The 23999-nt window shown below is 40.6% G+C and overlaps 1 protein-coding gene across 3 annotated transcripts in view; it reads right to left on the bottom strand.

Annotated features, from left to right (window-relative positions):
* Positions 1 to 899: 899 nt before the first annotated feature.
* The window catches only part of LOC135502712 (phosphatidate phosphatase LPIN2-like), a 29243-nt gene continuing 6143 nt past the window's right edge, over positions 900 to 23999 (bottom strand). For 2 of the 3 annotated variants that reach the window (XM_064795677.1, XM_064795676.1), the window contains exons 2-17: positions 21082 to 21290; positions 20273 to 20371; positions 18940 to 19634; positions 18000 to 18193; positions 17410 to 17569; positions 16258 to 16410; positions 15094 to 15258; positions 14643 to 14712; positions 14309 to 14443; positions 13142 to 13236; positions 12690 to 12828; positions 12098 to 12246; positions 11324 to 11563; positions 10799 to 10913; positions 10286 to 10389; positions 900 to 5078 (exon numbers count right to left, since the gene is read on the bottom strand). In XM_064795677.1, the coding sequence (XP_064651747.1) occupies positions 4865 to 5078; positions 10286 to 10389; positions 10799 to 10913; positions 11324 to 11563; positions 12098 to 12246; positions 12690 to 12828; positions 13142 to 13236; positions 14309 to 14443; positions 14643 to 14712; positions 15094 to 15258; positions 16258 to 16410; positions 17410 to 17569; positions 18000 to 18193; positions 18940 to 19634; positions 20273 to 20371; positions 21082 to 21261 (2907 nt within the window). In that variant the 5' untranslated portion in view covers positions 21262 to 21290 and the 3' untranslated portion in view covers positions 900 to 4864. Of the gene's footprint in view, positions 5079 to 5968; positions 8439 to 10285; positions 10390 to 10798; positions 10914 to 11323; positions 11564 to 12097; positions 12247 to 12689; positions 12829 to 13141; positions 13237 to 14308; positions 14444 to 14642; positions 14713 to 15093; positions 15259 to 16257; positions 16411 to 17409; positions 17570 to 17999; positions 18194 to 18939; positions 19635 to 20272; positions 20372 to 21081; positions 21291 to 23999 lie in introns of those variants that run through there. The other variant, XM_064795679.1, reaches the window with a different exon arrangement.

The following is a 23999-nucleotide window of genomic DNA, read 5'->3' as shown; positions in this document are numbered from 1 at the left end:
GCCTACTGGAGCAAGAGATGATGTTTAACTACAGAAAATGGAGACAAGGAGCTGCCCTTGGGTCACAACCTGCCTACTGGAGCCAGAGGTGATGTTCAACTAAAGAAAATGGAGACAAGGAGCTGTCCTCGGGTCACAACCTGCTCACTGGAACCTGAGATAATGTTCCCCTGAAGAAAATTGAGACAAGGGGCTGACCTCGGGTCACAACCTGCCTACTGGAGCCAGAGGTGATGTTCTGCTGAAGAAAATGGAGACAAGAACCTGTCCTCGGTTCACAACCTGCCTACTTAAGCCAGAGATGATGTTCCGCTAAAGAAAATGGAGATAAGGAGTTGTCCTCGGGTCACAACCTGCTCACTGGAACCAGAGGTGATGTTCTGCTGAAGAAAATGGAGACAAGGAGCTGTCCTCAGGTCACAACCTGCCTACTGGAACCAGAGGTGATGTTCTGCTGAAGAAAATGGAGACAAGGAGCTGTCCTCAGGTCACAACCTGCCTACTGGAACCAGAGGTGATGTTCCACTAAAGAAAATGGAGACAAGGAGCTGTCCTGGGGTCACAACCTGCCTACTGGTGCCAGAGGTGATGTTACACTAAAGAAAATGGAGACAAGGAGCTGTCCTGGGGTCACAACCTGCCTACTGGAGCCAGAGGTGATGTTACACTGAAGCAAGAGGTGATGTTACACTGAAGAAGACAGAACACATACATTTACTTCTAGTATCCTTCGTGGTCCACGTCATGACTGGTATTCTTCCGAGCCCGTAATTGCAAAGTACGCGCCCATACGTAGGACAGGAGCAGACACTGACCATCTTTGTTTCAAGACATTTGAGGTTTTTTGTAGCAAATCAGAAAGCTGTGGCAAGTTGACGAACAAATCATGAACACAATGATTTGAAGATGAATGTTTTATTACTTTCAATAGAATGGAATACCTCAACACAGACTGACCATTGGATAACTGACCTCCAGTGTCCAGGGCATACAGGGTGTCCCAGATTGATAAACGTGTCCACTTTCAAGGTTTGTTGGGATTTACAAGGACCAAAGCTGCCTACCCCACACACATTGGAGAGATATTTGATACATTGCCTTGCCTCTTTGGACCTATTTATCACACTTTGTCAGGCCTCTTTTACACTTCAACTCAAGGGAAGAAGGCAAAAATCTTTAACCGCAAATTTCACATTGGACCCATTTACATGGTCAACCTTGTAGGCAGCTCTGAAAAACACTTGACAAACATGTGCATTGGGTTTGTGAAAATATGCCGGTTACAGTAACTCAAACTACAGGGTGGCCCAGAATTATTTTCCCTTGCACAATAGAATTCTATTGTGCAACCATTGCGCGAGGGAAAACAATTCTGGGCCACCCTGTAGTGTCTTTCTGAAAACCCAATACACCCACATGAACACGCCTCTGTTCAAAGGCATCGAAGGTCAGCAATCAACAGCCGTATGACAAAATAAACAACAGAATGAAATTAGAATCACTTGATTTCACAAGAAGCACCAGTCGGTGAGATTTTCATGGCACAGGTATGGTTATGGATATATTTATCCAAAAGGTGGTGGCCATGGTTTTGAGGCCGAACCTTGTCATGGACTCCACCCTGGAAGATTGCATCACAGGGTACATAACACCAATCGGTGCCCAACTATAGAAGCACTCAACGAGAGCAAACTCAAAAGTACGCAAACATTTTTTGGGCCTGATAAATTACAGCTCACATATCCATAACTATATTCCAATGCAATGTAAACCTCACAACGTTATTAATTTACCAAGCAGAAGATAAAGAGAAAGAATACACTGACAATAAAAGAGAGCTAAGTTGAAATACCAAAATGTTTCTAATACAAGTACCAAAATTGCTGTGTTCAAAACATGATATGGACATTGATTCATTAGAACAAGTTTCAAATTATGGAATTGACATCGAACTGGAGGTATTATTGCTTGTCTCACCAAAACCGCTCGGGTGGAGCTAAAATGTTGGCCACCTCGGGTCTACCTCGATTTGGTCTACATTTTAGCTCCAACCTCGTGGTTTTGGTGAGACAATCAATAACAATAGTGAGGTATCAATTTCTATTCTAAAATATCTCAAATTAAACAACGAAAAACATGGTTTTAAATGCTTTTTGACAGCTTCCACATTTTCACCAATCCAAGCGGTGATGGTTGCTTAACCATAATATAACCTTATGATCCACCCCTAAATCCACCACTGAAAGAATTACAGTATGCAAGGACGTTAAGCTTAATATCTATCAGCTAAATACCAATATGACATGATGATGGATGAAAATCCTAAGATGCAAATTTTCCAAACCATTCATTTTATAACTACCTCCTGGCAGCCTCGACCTCTAATGATCCAATCTTTTCTTCTGAACCCCCCACTAGTACAGTGGAATCTCCCTTAGCAGACACCTCTCTATTAAGGACACTAGTTTTGGTGATTTTCATACACAATGGAACCTCCTCTATTAAGGACAACCTCTCTATGAAGGACACTGGTTTTGGTCACAAATTGGTTCTTTCCATTCAATTTAACCTCCCTAATCAGGACACCTCTCTAATAAGGACAGCACTTGTCAGTCCCGAGGGTGTCCATAATAGAGGGGTTCTACTGTATCTACAGAATGGGATAAGGCAAGTCAGAAAAGAGAAACCTGCCTACAGTCACACTAAGACTGTGGAGATTGGATTGAACCAGGGACCTCTTGAGTACTAGTCGGGTGTCTGAGCCACTAGACCACAACTCAAGAACCTGAACATAACTATAACAAGGCACAATCATGTCAATATGGTAGTCGCAACCATCACATAGTCAAAGAAAGTAGCAGACAACGTCACTACATTAAACGTCAATATTACATCACACGCATAACATCAAATGGGAAAGAATGCCGATAATAGCATCTTATATTCTGCAATATATCACCACAAGTACAGTGGAACCTCCCTTAGCGGACACCTCTCTATTAAGTACACCCTCTCTATTAAAGACACTGCAGCTGGTCCCAAACCAGTTATTTCCATTGAATTCTACCTCTTCACCAAGAGTGCCATCAGCTGTCCACAATCAGCCGCGTCGTAAAATACTTTTTTTAGTTTTGTTTTCATGGTACCTTATCATTCTGCCGATTCATGATTAAAGTTATTCTTTGGTACCTTATTATTCTACTGTTTGAACTTATACCTTTTAATATGGTACCTTATTTTTCTAATGTTGAAGGTTACACCTTTATGGTACCTTATCAATTTTTACAGTTTAAAGTTTACACTTTTGTGGTATCTTATCATTCTACTGTTTAGAGTAACACCTTTGATGGTACCTTATTTTTCTACTGTTTAAAGCTATACTTTAATGGTACCTTCTTATTCTACTGTTTAGTTCTTTTAATACTTTTTGAGTATGTTGTCCACGACACTAGAAAATTACTTTTTTACAATGATTTATACACATGAACACATTTTTTTGCAAAAACTCAGTGAAAAATCTCCACACAATGATATTTTCCTTTTCACATACTGTAGACAACCGAATTTCTAAGTGCTATACATTTTAGCAAATTTTGATTATTGCAGCTCACAATTTTAAGGGGGGTTTCAAATCAAAAAATAAATTTCCACTTTTTTTCTAACAGATTTATCCAAAACCACTCTTCTGGTTCAAACTGGAATAGATTCACCGGCGACTGAGCACAATCAGTCTCAATTCGACAACAATTTGTTTACCGCACAACAATTTCGCAGAAAATCTGAAAAATATTTTCATACAGGGTACACAAAATACACAATTTCATTAACAAACCTTTTTCTAGATTTAGTGAACAAATGTAAGCACTTTGTGAGTGGTATTTGAAACCAAAGAATGCCCTTATTCTCACACTTTCTTCTGAAGCAAGCCACCCCTGCCATAACCATTTAACCACCTTTGAAGTGTCTCGCAAACGTGCAATTTTTATCACTGTGACATGCGACAATCAAAGCTCACTTGTCTGCGAGTAAAACTGGTAATCGCCGGGTGTGATACTGATCCCAGGTTGGAGTGATCCCCAAGTCTTGTTGCCGGCACTTGCGACGACTGCAGACGAGATCATGCGATCATAATTGCACATCACAGCGTCAAATATTGCTTGTCTGCAAAACGAGCTTAAGGCATAAAACTCTGATCACATCTGACATGAAAGCCAGAAATTCTGCAGCCACTGCCCCCCTCCCCCCACCCCCATACCAAAGCAGAATAAATCACAGTACTAGATTATCACCAAGCGTACTACTCAAAAGACCTCATGCCAATTAATTTTATGACAGCAGGTACATCTTAATAGGCAGCCTTGGCATGTGCAAACTTCATGCCTGTTTAAAGCATCTTTATCCATTGTACATACAACCGCATCAGAAATTATGGTCTATGATACATAAAATTGACACCTCTGTCTACAGGAGCAATTTTTTTATTTGTGATTTTCTGAAAAGCCAAAACTCACTCTTATTCTCCAAAGTTTTAGAGCCATTCCACAAGAAATGACAATCAGGTACCCTGATTTTCACTCTCTACATACATGTACCTCAACCCAACTTTGATGGGTTGCAAAAAGATTATGAAGTCACATCCTCATCACGACATGATATGACAAGATGAGGATGTGACTTCACCTCGCCACATCCAGTCCAGATGATACGTCTGCAATAGACTGATGTCAACACTACAGCAACAAAGTGAAATGAATCTGCTCTGACGTGAGCACCAGTTCACAGTCATACCTTCCTAGGAGCAGTCACACTAGTCTTTCCACTCATATAGTTATAACACTTTCACCACAATTTTCATCGGAACTGTTCATTTCTTCTCCACCTTGGTCTCTGTCGATTGTTTCCTTTTCGGCGCAGACGTCACTGCTAGTTCGGCAATGATGTCAATTTCAGGAATAGGGTCACGCCAATATGTGAATGTACTAAACTGATCAGGGGCGAAGAACTTTGTCGCTTTGCCGGCTGATGAGACATGTAAGTTTGGGAAGAGGTGGTCGACGATATCACTCAAACTGGTGTAACTGAAATGAAAAGTTAGACATTAGTGTTTCGTCAGGATGAAAATGAAACGGTCCTGTGAAAGCACTGCCAGCATTATTTCAGAACACCTAATGCTTTTTCTGTTGAAAAGTGCATCTAATAGCATCTAATAGTGCTTATATGTGACCCACCACGACAAAATGAGTCGCATGTCGCACAGAAGATGAACCTAAAATGACACCAGGACATAATACAAGAAATTGATGTCACAAAAGGCAGACAACAGTGAAATGAACAACCAGTCCGTCTCAACCAGTCAACCTCGGAGCAATATGCGACTTGTTTCGCCATGGCGTAGTAGATACGCTAGCTAGTGCTGGTTTCCTGTTACCTGTTTCGCCATGGCGGGTCACATATTTGACACAGAAAATGAAATCCCCTTCCGTACTAAGTTACTCCCACGAAGGACTGAGGTACATTCCAAAACCCCACGCTCAAGCCCTTCGGGACCGAAACAGACTGCGACAGAGAGATCATTGAGAACTAATCATACCAGACATCCTAACATTTTCCAGACCAGTGTCAGCACAACTGTTGGAATTAGGGTCTTCAATGGTCATGTCATATTGGAATTAGGGTCTTCAATGGCCATGTCATATTAGAATTAGGGTCTTCAATGGTCTAGTCACATTGGAATTAGGGTCTTCAATGGTCATGTCATATTGGAATTAGGGTCTTCAATGGCCATGTCATATTGGAATTAGGGTCTTCAATGGCCATGTCATATTAGAATTAGGGTCTTCAATGCCCATGTCAACTCGGGGTGTCCTCTTCAAATCGACTGAGATCAGATCGACAGAGAGGGTGGACTGTCACTGCCAAGGACGGCCATGCCAGGAAGAGTTCAACTAAAGGTTGAAACTATTCTAAATTTACACATACAGTCATGATTTTATTCCTTTACACCAAAACAGAAACACTCTATTTACAAAAATCTGAACTCTAAAACCGGTATACAACAAGCAGTTTCACTGTAATCTGCCAAGGTATCTTTGATGTAAAAATACTACATCACATAAGTCAACTTGTATAACAATGAGTGCAAAAATTTGCAACCATTTCTAATTTCTTTCATAGATTAAAGCACATGTAGATGTATAATGTAGAATTAGTATGAAAGCACCTAAAGATATCACTTGCCTGCACAGGATTGATGGCCATTCAATTCTATCACAGCGGTCACCTCAAGATGTGTGGCTGATCGCAACAACCCAAAATCTACAGGCGATCATTTACAAACCGCCCTTTTCACCCCATACCCCCTGCCCCACTCACACCTGCCAATACTACAATTAACATATAAACAACACAACGTGTACACACTATTTTCACTTAAAAGACTAGCCGCCTAAATTATCCATTATTCTACCTTAAAGAGCTATACATAGCTGCCATATTCACGGGCATTTGTGAGAAAGGACACTATGCTTTGAGGGACTATCTCTCTGTTTACACCACCATCACCTCGTCCCTCTGCTAGGTGGAGAGGTACAACGGGCTATTAATGAGATGAAAGTGTTGAATGGAACGAGAGCCTTTCTCTACTGTGTATGACAACAGTGTACATTAGCTGTACATCGTGTACATCGAGTGCATGGGTGGTGATGTAAATGGAAAGATAGTCCCTCGAATCATAGAGTCCTTCTTCACAAGGGCCTGTGGCCATATTCAAAATATTGTATCCTGAGCATTTATTTCAACCTGAATGCAACCTGGTCTTCCGATCACCTTATTATTGTTCATAAAGCAAGTACGAATTAGAGAATCTACTCTAGAGTCTAAACATCATCCTCAGTTATTAAAATCTAAGACAGATTTATCATTAAAATATAAGTAATTCCACAGGAACTGAAAGCACTTTGAAAGAACATCACTAATCATTCAAATATGTACAGTCCAAATCACAACTGACATCCTTCCAGGTTCGCGTCAGAGACGCGCAAGTTACGTGCCAATGATGCACCAGTGACATGCTTATCTCTCTGTTTCACGTAAATTACGCATCACCTACACACGACCTACGCTTGACTAACACACGACCTACACTTGACTTACGCACGACCTATGCGCTGAGTAGAGCATCAATGATGCACCAATAACGCAAATTTAGAGATAAAAATTATTGTGATTTGGACTGTATAGACGATAAAATCCTATATATAAGACTAGAATGCCAAACATAACAAATTTAAAGCTGCCATAATTCCATAGGAATTAAAATCATAAATGGACGAGAAGGATTTCAAAATTGTCACGATAGATTCATGCACTTGATTGGGAACAACGTTACATAGTGTTGGCCGTCGTCACATCATGATGCATTTCAGCTCTGACTGCTTCACATTACTGTAACGTGACGTCACGCGACGTCTTCGTAAACGTTATCCCCAATCAAGTGTAACGACCCATAGCCAGACTCCCTGGACGAAACCCTCAGGCAAGAAACCAGGCCACTGGTGTCAACCTACAGGACAAGGTGTAAGGTGTGCTATTATTGCTTTCAAAATGCAGCAGTACACTTTACCGATGACCACACAATGTGGAATCTGTCCTTCCTACTAGAAACACAACTCCAAAAGAGTCCAGCTAACTGAGAACACTATGACTTGTCATATAATGTCATGTCAAAGTTCAAACTCCGCGAGAGTTTTGGATCTTGAATTAGCAATATCCAGGGCAGCATCTCACTAGAACACAATCTGACTAGGAATAGTCCTAAGGTTTAGAAATCAAGAACTTAATCCACAGAATCTGTGCCCAAATCCAAACCAGAGGAAGCAGAATCCCACAACAAACATAAAATGAACTTGAGGTAATCAAAACACATCCTGAGGTTAAATCCTAAGAATGCCCAAAAAAATATAACCTGAGTTTAAAATGTGAAAACGCCAAGCTGTGTCGCAGAAACTTAGTCAACAAAACAAGTGGAAATTCAAAGTCACAATCTCGCAAGTCCATGAAAGAAACGTCCGATTAACAACATGTTATCCTCAAAACATAATCCAAAGAACTTTAAGTCCAAAATAATCGACAGAACTGGGACGAAAAATATATCCAGAGACTGTTTTATCCATGATTTTTCAGCCTTGAATCCCCCATAGAACTTTTGACATCCAAGGAATTTAGTCCGTGAGTTTTAGCTGTTTTATTCCAAAGAACATTTGTCCAATTACTGAAAAGCCACAGTCTAATACGCCCAAAAACAATCGTCTTGTTCGTCAAATGCAGAGTCACGATCGACGCTGTTTTTCACACGACCGCCAAAGCTGAACTCGTCCGAGTTTTTGCGATCACGTTGGTCGGGGAATAAATTGCCGACGGATGCACACAAGTCTGTGTATCTGCAATAAGTGAGAAGGCATGCTACTACTGCATTCAGAGAAGACAACATCGAACAGCAGAAGCCAAGCAAGGTTAGGTGTTAGCGCTTCGATTGGTGGCACAGGGTGTGATAACAGATATACAGTGTGTTCGTGCCGGATAACCAGTTAACCAGATAACCAGTTAACCAGATAACCAGTTAACCAGATAACCAGTTAACCAGATAACCAGTTAACCAGATAACCGTTCCAAAACCTGATGTGGTCCCAGTACCAAAATTCCAACCACCCCATCACATAAATTTCCAAGAACCATAGCCCATTTGTAAATGTTTTGTCCTCACGGTTTTTGACACTAAAGCGCCAACTACTGGTCTGATTGCTTTCAATTTCGATTTTTATTGATTTAGCTTCGAAACTAAACAGGATTTTTAGAGTTCGGCATTGTCAGAGATGAAGTAAATACATTTCTTCAGTGAAGCCTTGGGTAATTTGAGTGCCACCTGAAGCTGCAGGGCCCGGTTGTTAGAAAGCATGTTAGCTTATAACATCATGTTGACATGTTATTTCATGTACATCAATGCACATGAAATAACATGTACATCAATGCACATGAAATAACATGTACATCAATGCACATGAAATAACATGTACATCAATGCACATGAAATAACATGTACATCAATGCACATGAAATAACATGTACATCAATGCACATGAAATAACATGTACATCAATGCACATGAAATAACATGTACATCAATGCACATGAAATAACATGTACATCAATGCACATGAAATAACATGTACATCAATGCACATGAAATAACATGTACATCAATGCACATGAAATAACATGTACATCAATGCACATGAAATAACATGTACATCAATGCACATGAAATAATATGCACATCAATGCACATGTAACAACATGTCAGCATGATGTTATGAGCTAACATGCTTTCTATAAACAACTGGGCCCTGACATCTGGTCATATTTTGTTTTATTTCTCATTCAAACTTTGCACACGGGTAAATGGACACAAAATTTCATCCAGGTTGGTCACAAAATCAATCATACGGAGCAGAAAGTCTCCAAATTCAATGGCATACATGTACGTCAATGTACACAACAAATACAGAAGTTTTTTATTTCTTTGCCATGGATACTTAAGAATATCCTCAAATCAATCAAGACCAAAGTTCAACGAAATCTGACAAGTGGATTGCGCCCCAGAGCCCAAAAAATGCAGACAAAACATTTACAAATGAACTTTTACAATTAAACGTGAAGAAATAAAACAACGACAACATTTTGAAAATATTTAAACCGTGCACAAACAAGAAAAGCGGAATAAAGCATGTTAAATCTGGTCAGACTATTGACTCTAATAACTCAAAACTACACACATTCTGATTTCTGATAAAACAAACACAGTCTCCAATCAGATGCAGAATTATTTCATTCGTACACGATTACGCCCATGACTGAATATTTGCGTTGAGTTCTTTTGCAGTTGTTCTGGCCAACAGACGGGATGACAGTTATCACTGGTCACTCCATCCATAGCAGAACTTCCCAATCAGGGACACCCTTGGGACTTAAAATGCTGTCCCTATTAAAGTGTCCTGCTTGCAGACGTTAAATTAAATAGAAATGACCCATTTGGGACCAAAATGAGTGTCCTTGATAGACAGGGTGTCCCGTTCACAGAGGTGTCTGTAAAGGGAGGTTCCACAGTACAATTTTAACCGCAAATGCCACAAGCGCATTTAGTGAAGCATAATTTCGTGTATAGTCAAAATAATTTTGAGTCCGATTGTAGACTGTGATGAAGGCATGCATATTTTTATTTGATACTTACGAGGACTGGAATGTATGGGTGAGCTCGTGACGCAGCTCTCCGCGATGGTTGATCGTAAAGATGCGCGAGATTGGGATGCCGACTGCCCGGTATGCCCACACGTCCTGAAAATACAGATCGAGTTTTGATTGTGAAAATGTTCCAAGTGATGATGTCATATGGATGAAAGTGACCCTGTTATTAATTGTTTTTTTCATGTTGAAGATGTCAAAATTTTTTTTTTCAATTTGAAATTTTGTATTCACTGAATATAAATTGCATCAATGCTGTTTTGTAGACAGATATACGAATACTATGAATATCATGTCATATGGAAACCGCTAGCACTTGAGTCGGCATGAGATCTCTTTGTCTAACTTGCCAACTCCACCCAGAAATGCCAGGTTGCAGTGCTGACTGAGCAGACCTTCCAAAGTCTACTGAAAGGTTCCAGGAAGGCAGGATAGTGTGAAGTCAGATGATAACTTTTACCATTGTTTATATCATACATCGATCTTTTTTCGAATCACTTACGTTTATTTTGTTTCCGTAGCCGGCATAGAATGGATTGCGGCTACTGGGGAAGAGGGCAGCCACATCTCGCAGGCAGCCGATCTTGAATTCTTCTGGTTTTCTCTCAATAACTTCCCTGGAAAAAGAATTCGTTCGAAGTGAAACTTACAGGAGATGGATATTTTGTGTTCACCAGGCAACCTGGTTTTTGGCATTCCTTGAAAAAAAACTTTGATTTACATTACAGGATAAGGTTTGCCTTTTAGTTTAAGGCCCATATTGAACTCTTCTGGAGAATGAATCTTCTTGATAATGGTAAAATTCAAGTTTTTTGAAGCCAATTTGGACTGTAAAATCTGGAAAGATCTCATGTGAATGGAATCAAAACAGAATATAGGAAGTCAGTAAGGCAGGTACCCGGTATACAGGGTGGCCCAGAATTATTTTCCCTCGCACAACAGAATTCTATTGTGTATCCATTGTTTAATTTTAACCCTTTCAGGAGCGGATGACGTGCATAGCACTTAATTTTTTTGAATATCTTACCGATGGAAAGCGCTAATGAGAGAGCTCGGCGATAGTAGCAGCGGGCCGTCGGGAAGCTGCACCTCGCCCTGCTTGATGCTATTGAGGTAATATCTGGTTGCGGTCGACTGACCGATGGCACGCGCAGAGAGGTAGAGGAACTTGTAGCCGTTGTTGGCGATGTTGGTGAAGAGTTGTGCGACACCAGTCTGTGACCAGTCTTTTCCGACCATTGGCAAGAGTTGCCCAAGAACATCAGACCTGAAAATAGAAGCAAACAAATTTTTTGTAAGGCCTCACTTTTTTAATCAGTTGCAGTTCAAATCAACCATTTGAAAAAAAGAATTAAAACAGAAGGAGGAAAACACTTTGCTTATCAAGAGGACTTTTAACCACATAGAATGTATAAATGCTGTCAAAAAAGTGATATTTTGTGGATCATTTGATGCATGTATAACATCATGTTGACATGTTGTTACATGTACATCAATGCACACATAACAACATGTACATTAATGCACATGTAACAACATGTACATCAATGCACATGAAATAACATGTACATCAATGCACATGTAACAACATGTACATCAATGCACATGAAATAACATGTACATCAATGCACATGTAACAACATGTCAGCGTGATGTTATGAGCTAACAAGCATTCTAACAACCGGACCCAGGGTTTTTTCTTCCTCAAAACCATTTCAACGACACATAATCGGATAATCCCAATGGCAGCGTAAATTCTACGATCTACGCTTTCACAGTTGACTGATCAGACGCAACTTACTTTGTGATGGTGCCGTCGATGTCCGAGATGATGATCCTGTCGTCGTAGCGCCATTTGTAAATATACGAGGTACACTTGGTCGTTCCCTGATACGCCGTCGTCACAGAGTATGTGACCTCGTTACGACCTTCTTGGAGGTTCAGCGCACGCTGGAATGGAATTAAAACAGAATCAGGAAGTCAGTAGGGGAAGTACCGGGTATACAGGGTGGCCCAGAATTATTTTCCCTTGCACAATAGAATTCTATTGTGTATCCATTGTGAGAGGGAAAACAATTCTGAGCCACCCTGTAGGCTACCCAACTAAAATAGGCAATTTTACTAGGGTGTGGTGTTCACCCTGTGACTTTGGAGAGCAGCTTTTTTCACATTTTAGTACCGGTAACCATATTTATGAAAGAAATTTTTTTGTGTATTTGTGTACATTGACATAGTGCACTGAATTTTGATTTTTTTTCTAAGAAATCGGCCTAGTGGTTTTTGCACAGCTCCCCAAAAGGACACTGACATCAAAATATTGATTAAGAAGCCTGTAGGTCCGACTTACTGGACCAAAATAGAAACCGAGCGCAATCACAGTCAAATTTACTCACCAACTGTTCTGACGACAGTCTAACGGCCTTCCTGTACTTCTCTCTCAGGTGATGCTGAGCAACCTGGCCAACCTGGAGGACGAGATCTTTCTCTGATGAGTCTGTCTCACTCGATGTGCCGTCATCTTCTGGTCCGGCCCTGCAAAATATCAAATTTCAGAAAATCAATTTCTGGAAAATCAACTACAGTGGAACCTCCCTTAGCGGACACCTCTCTATTAAGGACACTAGGTTTGGTCCCAAATTGGTTGTTTCTATTCAATTTGACCTCTCTAATCAGGAGAGCACTTGTCAGTCCGGAGGGTGTCCTTAATAGAGAGGTACTACTGTATTTTGTTGTGAAAGTCAAAGTCACTTGTCAAAGGCCACAAGCCCACTGTCAGTTATCAAAACACATTTCACTCGGACCACAATGCAAAAGTGCCAAAGAGAAAATATAAATTATCAATTACCTCTTCTCCTCGAGTTTAGTTTTCTGTGGACTATCGGGAGGTGATGACATTATACTGGATGAGGGGCTCTGACTGATATCGCCGGTCTCTCTCTCCTGCAAGCAATAATATATGCATTGTACAAAACATTCCCTCCCAAAAAAACTACGGATCGCTTGACAGACTTTTTTCCTTTTTATTCTAAAATGTTTTTTCCTTCAGTGATTTTACTACAAGCCACCACTGGCAGACGTTCTTCTTGTCTTGTGGAAATGAAACGCCCGATTGCTCTGCTACTTTAGCACACAGACACACACACACAACAAGTCTTGCACAACTGTATTAACCCCTTTTGCTGCGGAACCCCAAACTTTTTTTGGAAGAACCCCAAACTATTTTTTTCCTTTTGGTGCTAAAGTCAAAATTAGCAATTCATGCTTGTTGGTCTAAAACACGTACAATAATCGAGGACCAAGTCGTTGATTGGCTTACTGCTGCATGATGGGACACTTTAACTAGGTCGTTGATGGACTTAACTCTGCACATAAAGTACCGATTGGAAAATTTTTAGGTCCAAGTCGTCAATGAGCAGACAGCCGCAGAAGGACGTTTTTATTCAGGTAACAGATCTGCGTGCATCTTCAGTGAAAGCGTTCTGAACATTGGATTTTCAGCTAAAATAGCACTTTTTGAAAAACTTAAACAAACTGTTTGAAGCCAGCCAAATTGGGATGAACGCTGTTAAATTTTTTCAAAGCCACAATCGTAGCCCACTCCATCAAAACAAATGCATGAGACTATGGTAAATCATTTCAGCTTCCTGAAATTAACCCATTACCATGCTTATTACCTGATTATCTGACGTAGCACCAACTGACAGGTGTCCAATATGTTCTATTTACCAACTGCGTTCCAATATGCAAGGGGGGTTCGATTAATTTTACTCAAATTTGATGAGTATAGGTAAAGTCCTACAATTATTGCCCATGCACTGTTCAACATTGCTGGCAGTACACATTAATGCACACACAGGCTATAATTGTACCGAGGTGATAATTGTACCACATTACCTTATAGGTTAAGGTCATTTCCGTGCTATATACATGAAGTATATGATATGAGTTCAGCAGGGATGCCATCAATCCCTAAGGTATACAGAACTGAGCTAATGATAATTTGGGATCTCACCTTTTTAGATGCTCCTTCTCCTGTGGCGATGGCGTCCTGATCAGTGCGGGACCGCCACGAGAACCATGACGACATACCGCGCTTCTGACGCTCCTTCTTCGGGAAGTGAGCTTTGACCAGAGTCTCAATCGATCCCTGAAATAACAAGTAACACACACATGTAAAGGAGGACCTCTCTATTAAGGACATCCTTGGAACTGACAAATTATGTCTGTAGTACAGTAGTAGAGATATGTCTTGACTAGAGAGGTTAAATTGAGTTGAAACGACAACTTTGGGACCAAAAGCAGTGTGTCACTAACAGCTCAATATTTTATAGCCTTGGCCTACTTACCTCGGGCAGTGGTCTCTGGTACATGACCAAGGACATTATCATAGGCCCTGCTACTGGCCAGTTGTAATATCTGGAAAAATATAAAAATTACCAGAATTTAGTGTTACGATGGAAATTAAAGGAGATGGATTCTGAAGAAAGCCACCAAATTGCTCTAAGAATCCACTTACAGTAATTGAGAAAGCAAGTCTACAAATCAAATTATACTTGGGGAACGCCAGCCAGTATTGTTGAAATGAATGCCTGTCTGCAGGCAAGAAGATGTATCTACAACACGCTCTAAACCAAATGGGGAGATCCTATTATTATTAAGGCAATTGTCAAATGATTCAAACTCCATTCTCAACAAGATGACAGAATATATAAGTACGAACAAGGTACGTTAGACCATGCATGTTCCATAGGCAGGCCTGGTATTAAAGAAGAAGATGTTTGCGAGAAATACACTTACTTTTCACCAATTCTAAGCACCAAATCAGGATTGCTGATAAGATTGGGGTTTTCGCAGAAATCATCGTACGTGACAAGGCCCTGCATGAACCTCTCCAGAGGCATCTCGCCATCGAACTCTTTCAGACCACCGCACAGTGACATGGCCAAGTTTGCAAGATGTTCGCTGAAATAAGAAATATGAGACGTTAAAATGTTAGTTTGACGGACGAAAGGGGTTCACAAGTTCCAAACTCAATTATATTTTGGCTCAGAGAAAATACAGCTTCTATCTTTCAATTTTCATAGAGGCCATAAGCAAAGTCAGGGCGTTCAATCACATCTAAGGACACTACATTTTACCCCAAATTGGTCACTGCCATTGAAATTGACCTCTGTAATAAGGACACCTCTTGATAAAAGACAGTATTTGTCAGCCCTAAGGGCGTCCTTAAATAGAGGTTCTACTGTCTGGGTGCAACTGCAATTGAGAGCAGAGCCAGTATACCCTTGTATCATTTTCAACAAGTTGAGAAATTGGAAACATGAAGTCAGAAAAGGTTATTTGAGGAAGTTATGCTTTCTGAGTAATAAGCAGGATGGGATGGACATGGAAGGGAGGGTTTGTGTATGATAAGGCTGCTGGTTACTCCTGACAGAATAAGTCCCAACTGTCAGGCTGGAGTAAGCTGGAGCTGAACTCCAAATGACAAACCAACACTTTTTCTCCAACTGTTCAGAGGTTATTATTTCTCCAGTCAGTTGCGACCAGCAGTTAAAGGCAGTATTCATCTGGCATATACCTGCACATCAGCTTTTAGCAACGCTGTCTACCGGATCGGACATTCTTGTTGGAAAAGTCCCTTGATTTGTGGTATCTCAACCAAGACCCTCTTAGATGATGATGAATATATTTCATTGCTAGTGTGGTTAAAATATCGTCAAAACTCTCACCTGCAGCTCGGGATTTGGACTAAAGACCCTTGAGGGTTTGGTTATCTTAACATAGACTAGACATTGAGGATTCAATTCCTTACATCTAGAGTTTTCAAGTCAAAATAAAACATCCTTATTATGACAATATGGGACATTAGATAAATAGCCCGCAAATTACCTATATGGCAGGTGTAAGTTAAATATGAACTAAAATCACAATTAAAACAACGTCACGGAAACAGTATCTTACCCACTGTCGTCCAGTGCGGATTGTTTGTTTTCTACTGAATCGTATTCGTAACTAGATTTAGCGCCCTCTATAGAGACGGGAGATTGTGGCAGCGATGCACCACGCCCAGACTCACTATCCTCATCTTTGGGCGGGTGAGGTTGGTAAGCGGCACTGAAAAAGAGAGGTGGAGGTCAAGGTCAGAGGTAGGATGGGAAGACTACGAATATTGAAATGATATAATTTTATATCATACCATATAAGGGGGGACCAAAATGTATCGAACGTTAAAGTGATACTATGATGTGATTTACAACTTTGCGGAAATACGTCCGTTTTTAATTGTTGATCACAAATGTAAAGCTCAAATTTTCCATTTCTGATTAGATTTATAAAATCGCTGAATGTAAACCATCGCGACCGCGAAAATGTTCATGTTGTGACATCATCAACGAAAAACAGCATCGAAGCGAGCCGTCTGGGCGGGATTAAACCATCAATTTCTAGAAAATGTGCATTTCGATTCGAAAACCTTACCGATTTATGAGAAAGTGACGTAGTTATTTGTCAAAAACAGTTAAAACATTATATGGTGAAATTTGACACGAGTTACCCTTTAAGGTCTAAAGAATCATGAAGGGCTGGAGCAATGGAATTGTAAGTCTGTATGCATCTGGATAACGCTATTATCTATCAGAGGTGCAAACTAGAAGATCCCACTTGTTCAGTTTTTCCTGAACCGGGAAAAATTTCAATGACATGGCAAAAAATGATATTCAAGAAATCTGAAAAAATAACATGCACCCACAAAACTTTTGCTTTTTTGGACATTATTACATCTATAAACAATCTTGGGCAATTACAATATATCGTTAGCCTCATAGCATAATTGCCTAACTCATATTTGAAGGTTTTGCGAAAAATTAAAGAAAACTTTTTTTTAGAAAACGCTTAAGAAATTTTTATTTAAACTTTATCAATAACTTATAACAGACGTCTCAACATTTTTAAAACCATGAAAATAAGTAAACAATGCTTGAATAACACAGAAAAGTGATATAGGCAATGAATTTTCACATTTTGGCCAAAATACAACTTAGGCAATTATGCTATGATGAGGCTAACGATATGTAGGAGGAGACCGACGACCGCAGAACTTTAAAGAAGGCGTACCCTTTCGGATGATAAAGATAGAGGGCGGCCACCTCAGGGTCCATCTCCTCGAGGTTCAAGTCGTCCAAGTAGATCCCCTCGTGTTCGGGATTGTGACGTATTTTCTTCGTCTTCCTCATGAACTGGAACAACCCGCCGGTCGATTCCCGTTCTTGCTGGGCTGTAAACAATGGTGAAAACTAAGGTCAGTTTAGGCGTATAAATAATTCGTAACTGTAGTTAATAATTTCTTCATGAATTAATGAATTTGCAAAAGAAGTCTGCACTGGAAATGAAGAATAGTCAGTCATTAAAGCTGTTGCTTTAGCCAAAAATGTTGAATTTGACTTGGAGGAAATGATAGGGCTTCCCAATGCTACAGGAGCCTTGTGATTTTAGACAACAACTCCCTTATCTTACACTCAAATATCATGACATTTTCAGGAAATGTGTTTTATAGTGTACTTATTTCATTCACTGCTACTAAATTTTATTTTGATGACTTTAAACCCGACTTTAAACCTGGTGGACACTGGTGGGCGCTGGTGGACGCTGTTTAGGATGACCGCTTGTAACAGAGAAAAGTCGGCCACGACTTAACACAAACCCACCTTTCTTTTCCTCCTCCGTCTGCACCTCAATAACTGTATCTTTCTTCACCAGGGGTTTCTCTAGCTCTGGTAGTTCCCCCCACTGCCACTTGACGTCGCTACCGCCCAGTGAATCATCGACCTTGGCGTTGACGCACTTCTGCTTCTCAAACTCAGTGTCGCTCTTCGGCGAGGAAGGTCTTGAACCAGCAGGACTGAAGAAGAATTCAAAGTCACGATATTACATTTTTATAACCTTTGGCTTTGTGGGCTCTTATAAAACGCGCAAGAATAGGCTTGCATTCATAGCTTCAAGCGGGATTTAAGATTGGGTCTAAGGTTGGTTTTATACAGGATTCACGCTGTCTAGTTCATGTGTCACATGCCACAAGCATATTTGTAAACTGATTTCAACTTCAAAACATGACACGATGCTAGAAGTGACATCATGCACCCCGCCCTTTTAGAAAGTAGACGTTGTCATTGCAGGGGCCTGCAAAAGAGAATCCATGATCGCACCGACCCGCAATCAATAACAAACACATCGATTACCAGTTTTATCCGCAGAAGAGAGATATTTTTGTTGCAGATAGCACCGATTATAATTGCAGGCAGTGGCGACAAAATCATTTATTTGAATGGCCCTTCAGACAATATTTCTTTTCATAGGGAATATATAATTTTTCATCAAATCTCTCTTAAAGGAACAATATAGGCAGCAGCTAGGCAGGCAAGTTAACGTTACACAAAGTCGCCAATAGGGGTCTCTCACATCTCACAGTACGTTGAAATGATTTACGCTTGTACGAGGAATATATTTAGTGCCGAGTCTGACATGGCCAAGGACCCTTAATATGTACACTAGTCACTTGAAGATAGCCAAATTAGCCTATCTGCACCTGCCTATAGTCCCCCTTTAAAGTGAGTCAAGCGCGCTTTGACCTTGACCTTTGTTACTCACCTCACAATAGGAGTCAGATCGCCATCGCTGAATGGATGAAACGCCGACACGTACTGACTAGAGGCCCAGCCCTCCGTCATTTCCATCTTATTCTCCTCGATGATCGGAAGACTGATGGTGCGTGGCAAGTTCACGACGGGCGTTGCGATATCATCTTCGTTGTCCATCTCAAATACGCCCTCCTCGTGATTATCACAGGGTACTCGCACATCCGACGACGAACTCTCCACAGCGGATGACAAATCCCCCGTCACCTTCTCCTGATGGTTCATGCGATTTTTACGCTTTTTACTCCCGACCCGTTTTTTCGTCCGACGAGGTTTTTTATTTCCAGAATTTTCCGTCTCGTCGTCAGAGTCGCCTCCGACATGTTGCGAAGACGTCGCTTTCAAAATGTCCAGCGTCATCGACTTCGAGTTCACGACTCTAGGTCGTGCGATGCCTTGATTGATTGCATTTGCACCGTCATGAAAAATCGGCCTAAACTCTGAATACTGCCCCGAGTCCTGTTTCGAATCTAAACTCGATTCGGATTCTTTTTGAGAATGCTGACTAGACGTTGTGCTGATTTCTGACTCCGCCACGCTGTATTTTCGTTCCTGTTCCCCTTTGACCTCTCTGTGTAACTTTTCGACGCCCTCGCGCATGAGTTCGGCGGTTGGCGGCAGGGGTGAGGTGGCCAGGTGAGATGGTACCTGAAAGAAATCGAAAGGACATTGATGGATGGCTCAACAGTGAGTATGACGGGCTATACATTGTATTTCTAATTCGTTCCTATTTTTTTCATCAACATCAGATGCTGTATACCGCCGGTATACAGTAGAACCTCGTTATTAAGGACACCCACGGGAATGACAAGTGCTGCTCTAAACAGAGATATTTCCTGATTAGAGAGGTCAAATTTATTGTCCTTTATAGAGAGGTTGTCTGTCATAGAGAGGTTTCCGCAAAGGGAGGTTCCACAGTAATTTGGCCTCACATCAAAGAATTTTCACTGACCACTTCAAAGCAATGCTCCTAGAAGAAGCTTAAGAATGTCATCTGCACTTACTTGATAACCACTTTTTGCCCACAGGCTTTATTTTCAAGACATACTTGCAAAAATCTCATAAAAAATGTCTAAGTTTGTAACCTACAGTGCTCTGCAGACAACTTTCATTCCAGCAATGATTATCGCAGGCAAACTTGACACAGCATTCTACGATAAATGATATTCATTGCACATCAAAGTGTCACTGAGGACGAATTCTTCTCACAAGCATCTTTAATTTTTGTCACACGCAATAAATATTGCAGAGTGCTGCAATTAAAATTGCTTGTCTACACCACTCACCTCGCACGTGTCTTCTGCTTCCTCGACAAAGAATGCTTCCCCTGCCTCACCAAGTTTCATGTGTAGACCCACGCCCTGGCCATTCACCTCAATGTCAACCTAGGAGAGAAATAAGATATTGATTTGAGAGCTGAGCGTCAACAAGGACATTATTAGCTCGGTTAACAATATTGGGCAATTGTTATGTAAGTAGGAGGAAACAGGAGACCCCGGAGGAAACCTACGTTGACGAAGTCTGTTGCCCTCTCTATATGAGTGTGCTGGAACAACCGGGAATCGAACCCGGGACCTCAGAGGTGACAGGGGCTATTTGCACTGCGCCAATCCGACAGCCCTATAGGAGAAATGATCAAAATTGATATTGTAATGTAAGGTCCACACCCAGTGGGTGGCAAGAAGTGGTGGCTACAACTCCTAGTCAGACAATATGTGATCCATCACGACAAAATGAGTCGCATGTCGCCCAGAAGATGAGCCTAAAATGACACCAGGACATAATAGAAGAAATTGATGTACTCAGATTTCACAAAAGGCAGACAACAGTGAAATGACAACCAGTCCGTCTCAACCTGTCAAGCTCGGAGCGACAATATGCGACTAATTTTGTTGTGGTGGGTCACATAACAAGAAACTGGAAAGAGAACAACAAGTTGCCATCTTCCGTCTCAGAACTGGGCACTGTCGCCCTAAAAAGCATCTACGAAAACTGGCCCTGTGTGAATCTGCCATCTGTGAATGTGGTGTTCTGAACAGACACCAGACCGCATCATGGATGTAAAAGTTTGAGACATCGCGAGCTACGGACTTACCACTTTCTCGCGTGACCTGAGCACGCCAATCTTGCCGAAACGCACGTGGAACGGCGAGCATATCAGCGAGCCATCTTCTTGTTCCACCACCACCACATCGATGGCGCCGGTGAGCGTTGCGGAGTTGATCTCATTGTAATAACCGCGTACGTTGGAGAAGAGACGGCCGATGTAATTCATCTTGGATTCCTGGGTGTTACGCCATTATGCTGGAATGATAGGAAAAAAAGAACATTTTCAAAACACACTATAGTAAATCAATTTCATCAGCGAAGCTAATTTTTGTTTAGAAAAGATTCTTTCGGAGAAAACAAGACTGAAAAAACGTGTCTCTGGTAGTGAGACTCAAACAGGACTGGAGTAATGATAACTGTAAAGACCATTCATGTGAGACCTTGGAAAAGACACGTAACTCTTATTGAGCCAAGCATAAAACAAACCATCGTCCACTGTCTGGTCCAGGAAAGGAATTAACTGCGGGTGCATCCGCGAACGAGCTTTGGGTCGAATGGATGCACTTCCATGACCCTAGTTACTTGTTTAGAACCTCTCTATTAAGGACATTCTTGGGACTGATAAGTGGTGTCCTTAAATAGAGGTGTCCTGATTAGAGAGGTCAAATTGAATGGAAACCACCATTTTGCGACCAAAACTGGTGTCCTTAATAGAGAGATTGTCCTTAATAGAGAGGTGTCCGCTAAGGGAGGTTCTACTGTATTGCCCTACATTTTGGAAAGTCCCCAACATAACTCAATATTCAAACGATTAAAACATGACATTTTGATAACATTTGACCTGTTGACATTGACAAAAGTGGAAGAATAATCACAAGACTTTTGAAGTTATTTTAATTCTCTTACTTCCCGTTTGATCAATTCAAGTGTTTGACAGTACGCGCACTGTTTGTTTGCACAAACAGTCACAAACACTGGGCAAAATTCATAAAGGGCGTTTAAGGGTGAGACGTGTACAACTTCTCTCTAATCAGTTTCAGGGCCTATTCATATTCTGTGAAGATTTACATGAAAGACCTGAATCTGTCTATTCAGTAGTTAAACGCTGTTTTTAGCTAAACGCTCTTTATGAATTTGGCCCAGGTTATTTGTGATATCAAATCAAAAACATGACTATGACTAACAATCAAAAATAACAACCTCACCTTATTATGCAATAACATTTTTAGATTATTCAATTTTTATTTGACTGTGTGGATTAGACATTTCATCTGCCTTTTGAAAAAGAAATTTGTTGTCCGAAAATTTGCGGTTTGCAGTATTGGACAGTTTTTAATTGTAACATTAAAACAAAACCCATTACAGCTATTTATAACAAAAGTCATGTGTTTTTAATGACGCTATATCATAATCAAACGATTAGTTCCTTTGAAGTGGCAAATAAAAAAAATTGGGTCAGAAATAGTCAATCGCAGACACTCGTGATATCACATGATTTGATGATGAACTTCAAGTCTAGGTCAGCCACTCAAGAGCATAAATCACGTTTAAGTCATCTATTTCTGGAACAAATTTTCACTTCCTTATTCCTGGATTAAGAACTTCATGTTTCTCAATGTCATCAGTACTGGCTTTTTAGGGAAAATAAGCTTCCATGAATGCTAGTGCTACATAAATTAAATACTGTGAGAAGTATCGTTATGTAAATATCACATGATTTTGATCATGAACCTCAAGTCTTGGCCAGCCACTCAAGAGCATAAATCATGTTTATTTCTGGAACACATCCCTGATTCCCAATGTCATTAGTACTGGCTTTTCAGGGAAAATATCCATGTACGCTATAAATTTTTAAAATACTATACCCATGAAACGAAGAATGATAAATACATTTGTTAAATTTCAGTCAGGAAATTCTCATTTAAAATCCAAACAGACCCACCTGTCCTGTATTGATCAGCAACTTCCACTCCAAACATCAAAAGTCGAACTGACTCAACAAGTGACACAATAACTTATGATATTTCAAGCCCGTCTAAAATCTTATCGCAAACGATTTATCTTATATCCCATAAATGACTTGTCGTAATCAGTGCAATGACAAGATGAAAGTCATCTCCCGACAACAATTCTTAGTTGAACACTTTTCGTAACGAGCTTATGTCACTGTGTCTATCACGCATGTATGGTTTTGTCTCTGCATGAGGCAAACATAATTTCATGGTTTAAAGGGCCGTTAACACACACAAGCAAAAGCCCGATGAGATCCGATCGAATCCGAATGCGGTTTTTGGCTGTGTGTATAAACAGCCCTTATGCCTATGGGTTGACCATATAGGTGCTGCCATTTCGGTTACACCTAAAAATCCTAATTTAAAGCAATAAAAACTCTTTCCAATTCCAAATGAATTTCTTGCTCATAAAAAACCCTGGAGGCTGTTCTCTGGAAAACAAAGAACAGACTCCCGCCCTTGAAATATTCACTACGTTTTGAAAAAGTTCTAATTGCTTTAGGATTTTGAGGACTAGCCAAAATGGCGGTACCTTGGTCAACCCTTTATGCAAAGCCATGGAATCGCGCTCGGCTTTGCTCAAAGGCAATACAAATCGCCCATCAAGGCCAGGTAATAAATAATACCATTGTGGACATCATACTATATTGTATTGAATATGGAAACCAGGCCAGTGCAGGTAGGCCTAGTAATAGAGAGGTTAAGATCTATCGTCAAAATACAACCTCGTTTTCATTCTCGTATCAAAAACCTTAACCTCTCTCATAGCAGCATATGATAATTCAGCTTAGCCCTTTATCAGGAAAAGGAGCATCCTTTGTAGTACGGATAATGTAAACCAGGCCAGTTCAGGTAGGCCTAGCAGCAAACAAAAGTTTATCTCACCCCTTTTATCAGGAAACAGAGGAACAAACTTATGTTTTGCACCATACATGTACTTGAGTAGGCCTAT

This window comes from Lineus longissimus, chromosome 19 (genome assembly GCF_910592395.1).
Source record: "Lineus longissimus chromosome 19, tnLinLong1.2, whole genome shotgun sequence".
Classification (NCBI taxonomy): Eukaryota; Metazoa; Nemertea; class Pilidiophora; order Heteronemertea; family Lineidae; genus Lineus; species Lineus longissimus.
This window is presented reverse-complemented; position numbering and strand designations above follow the sequence as displayed.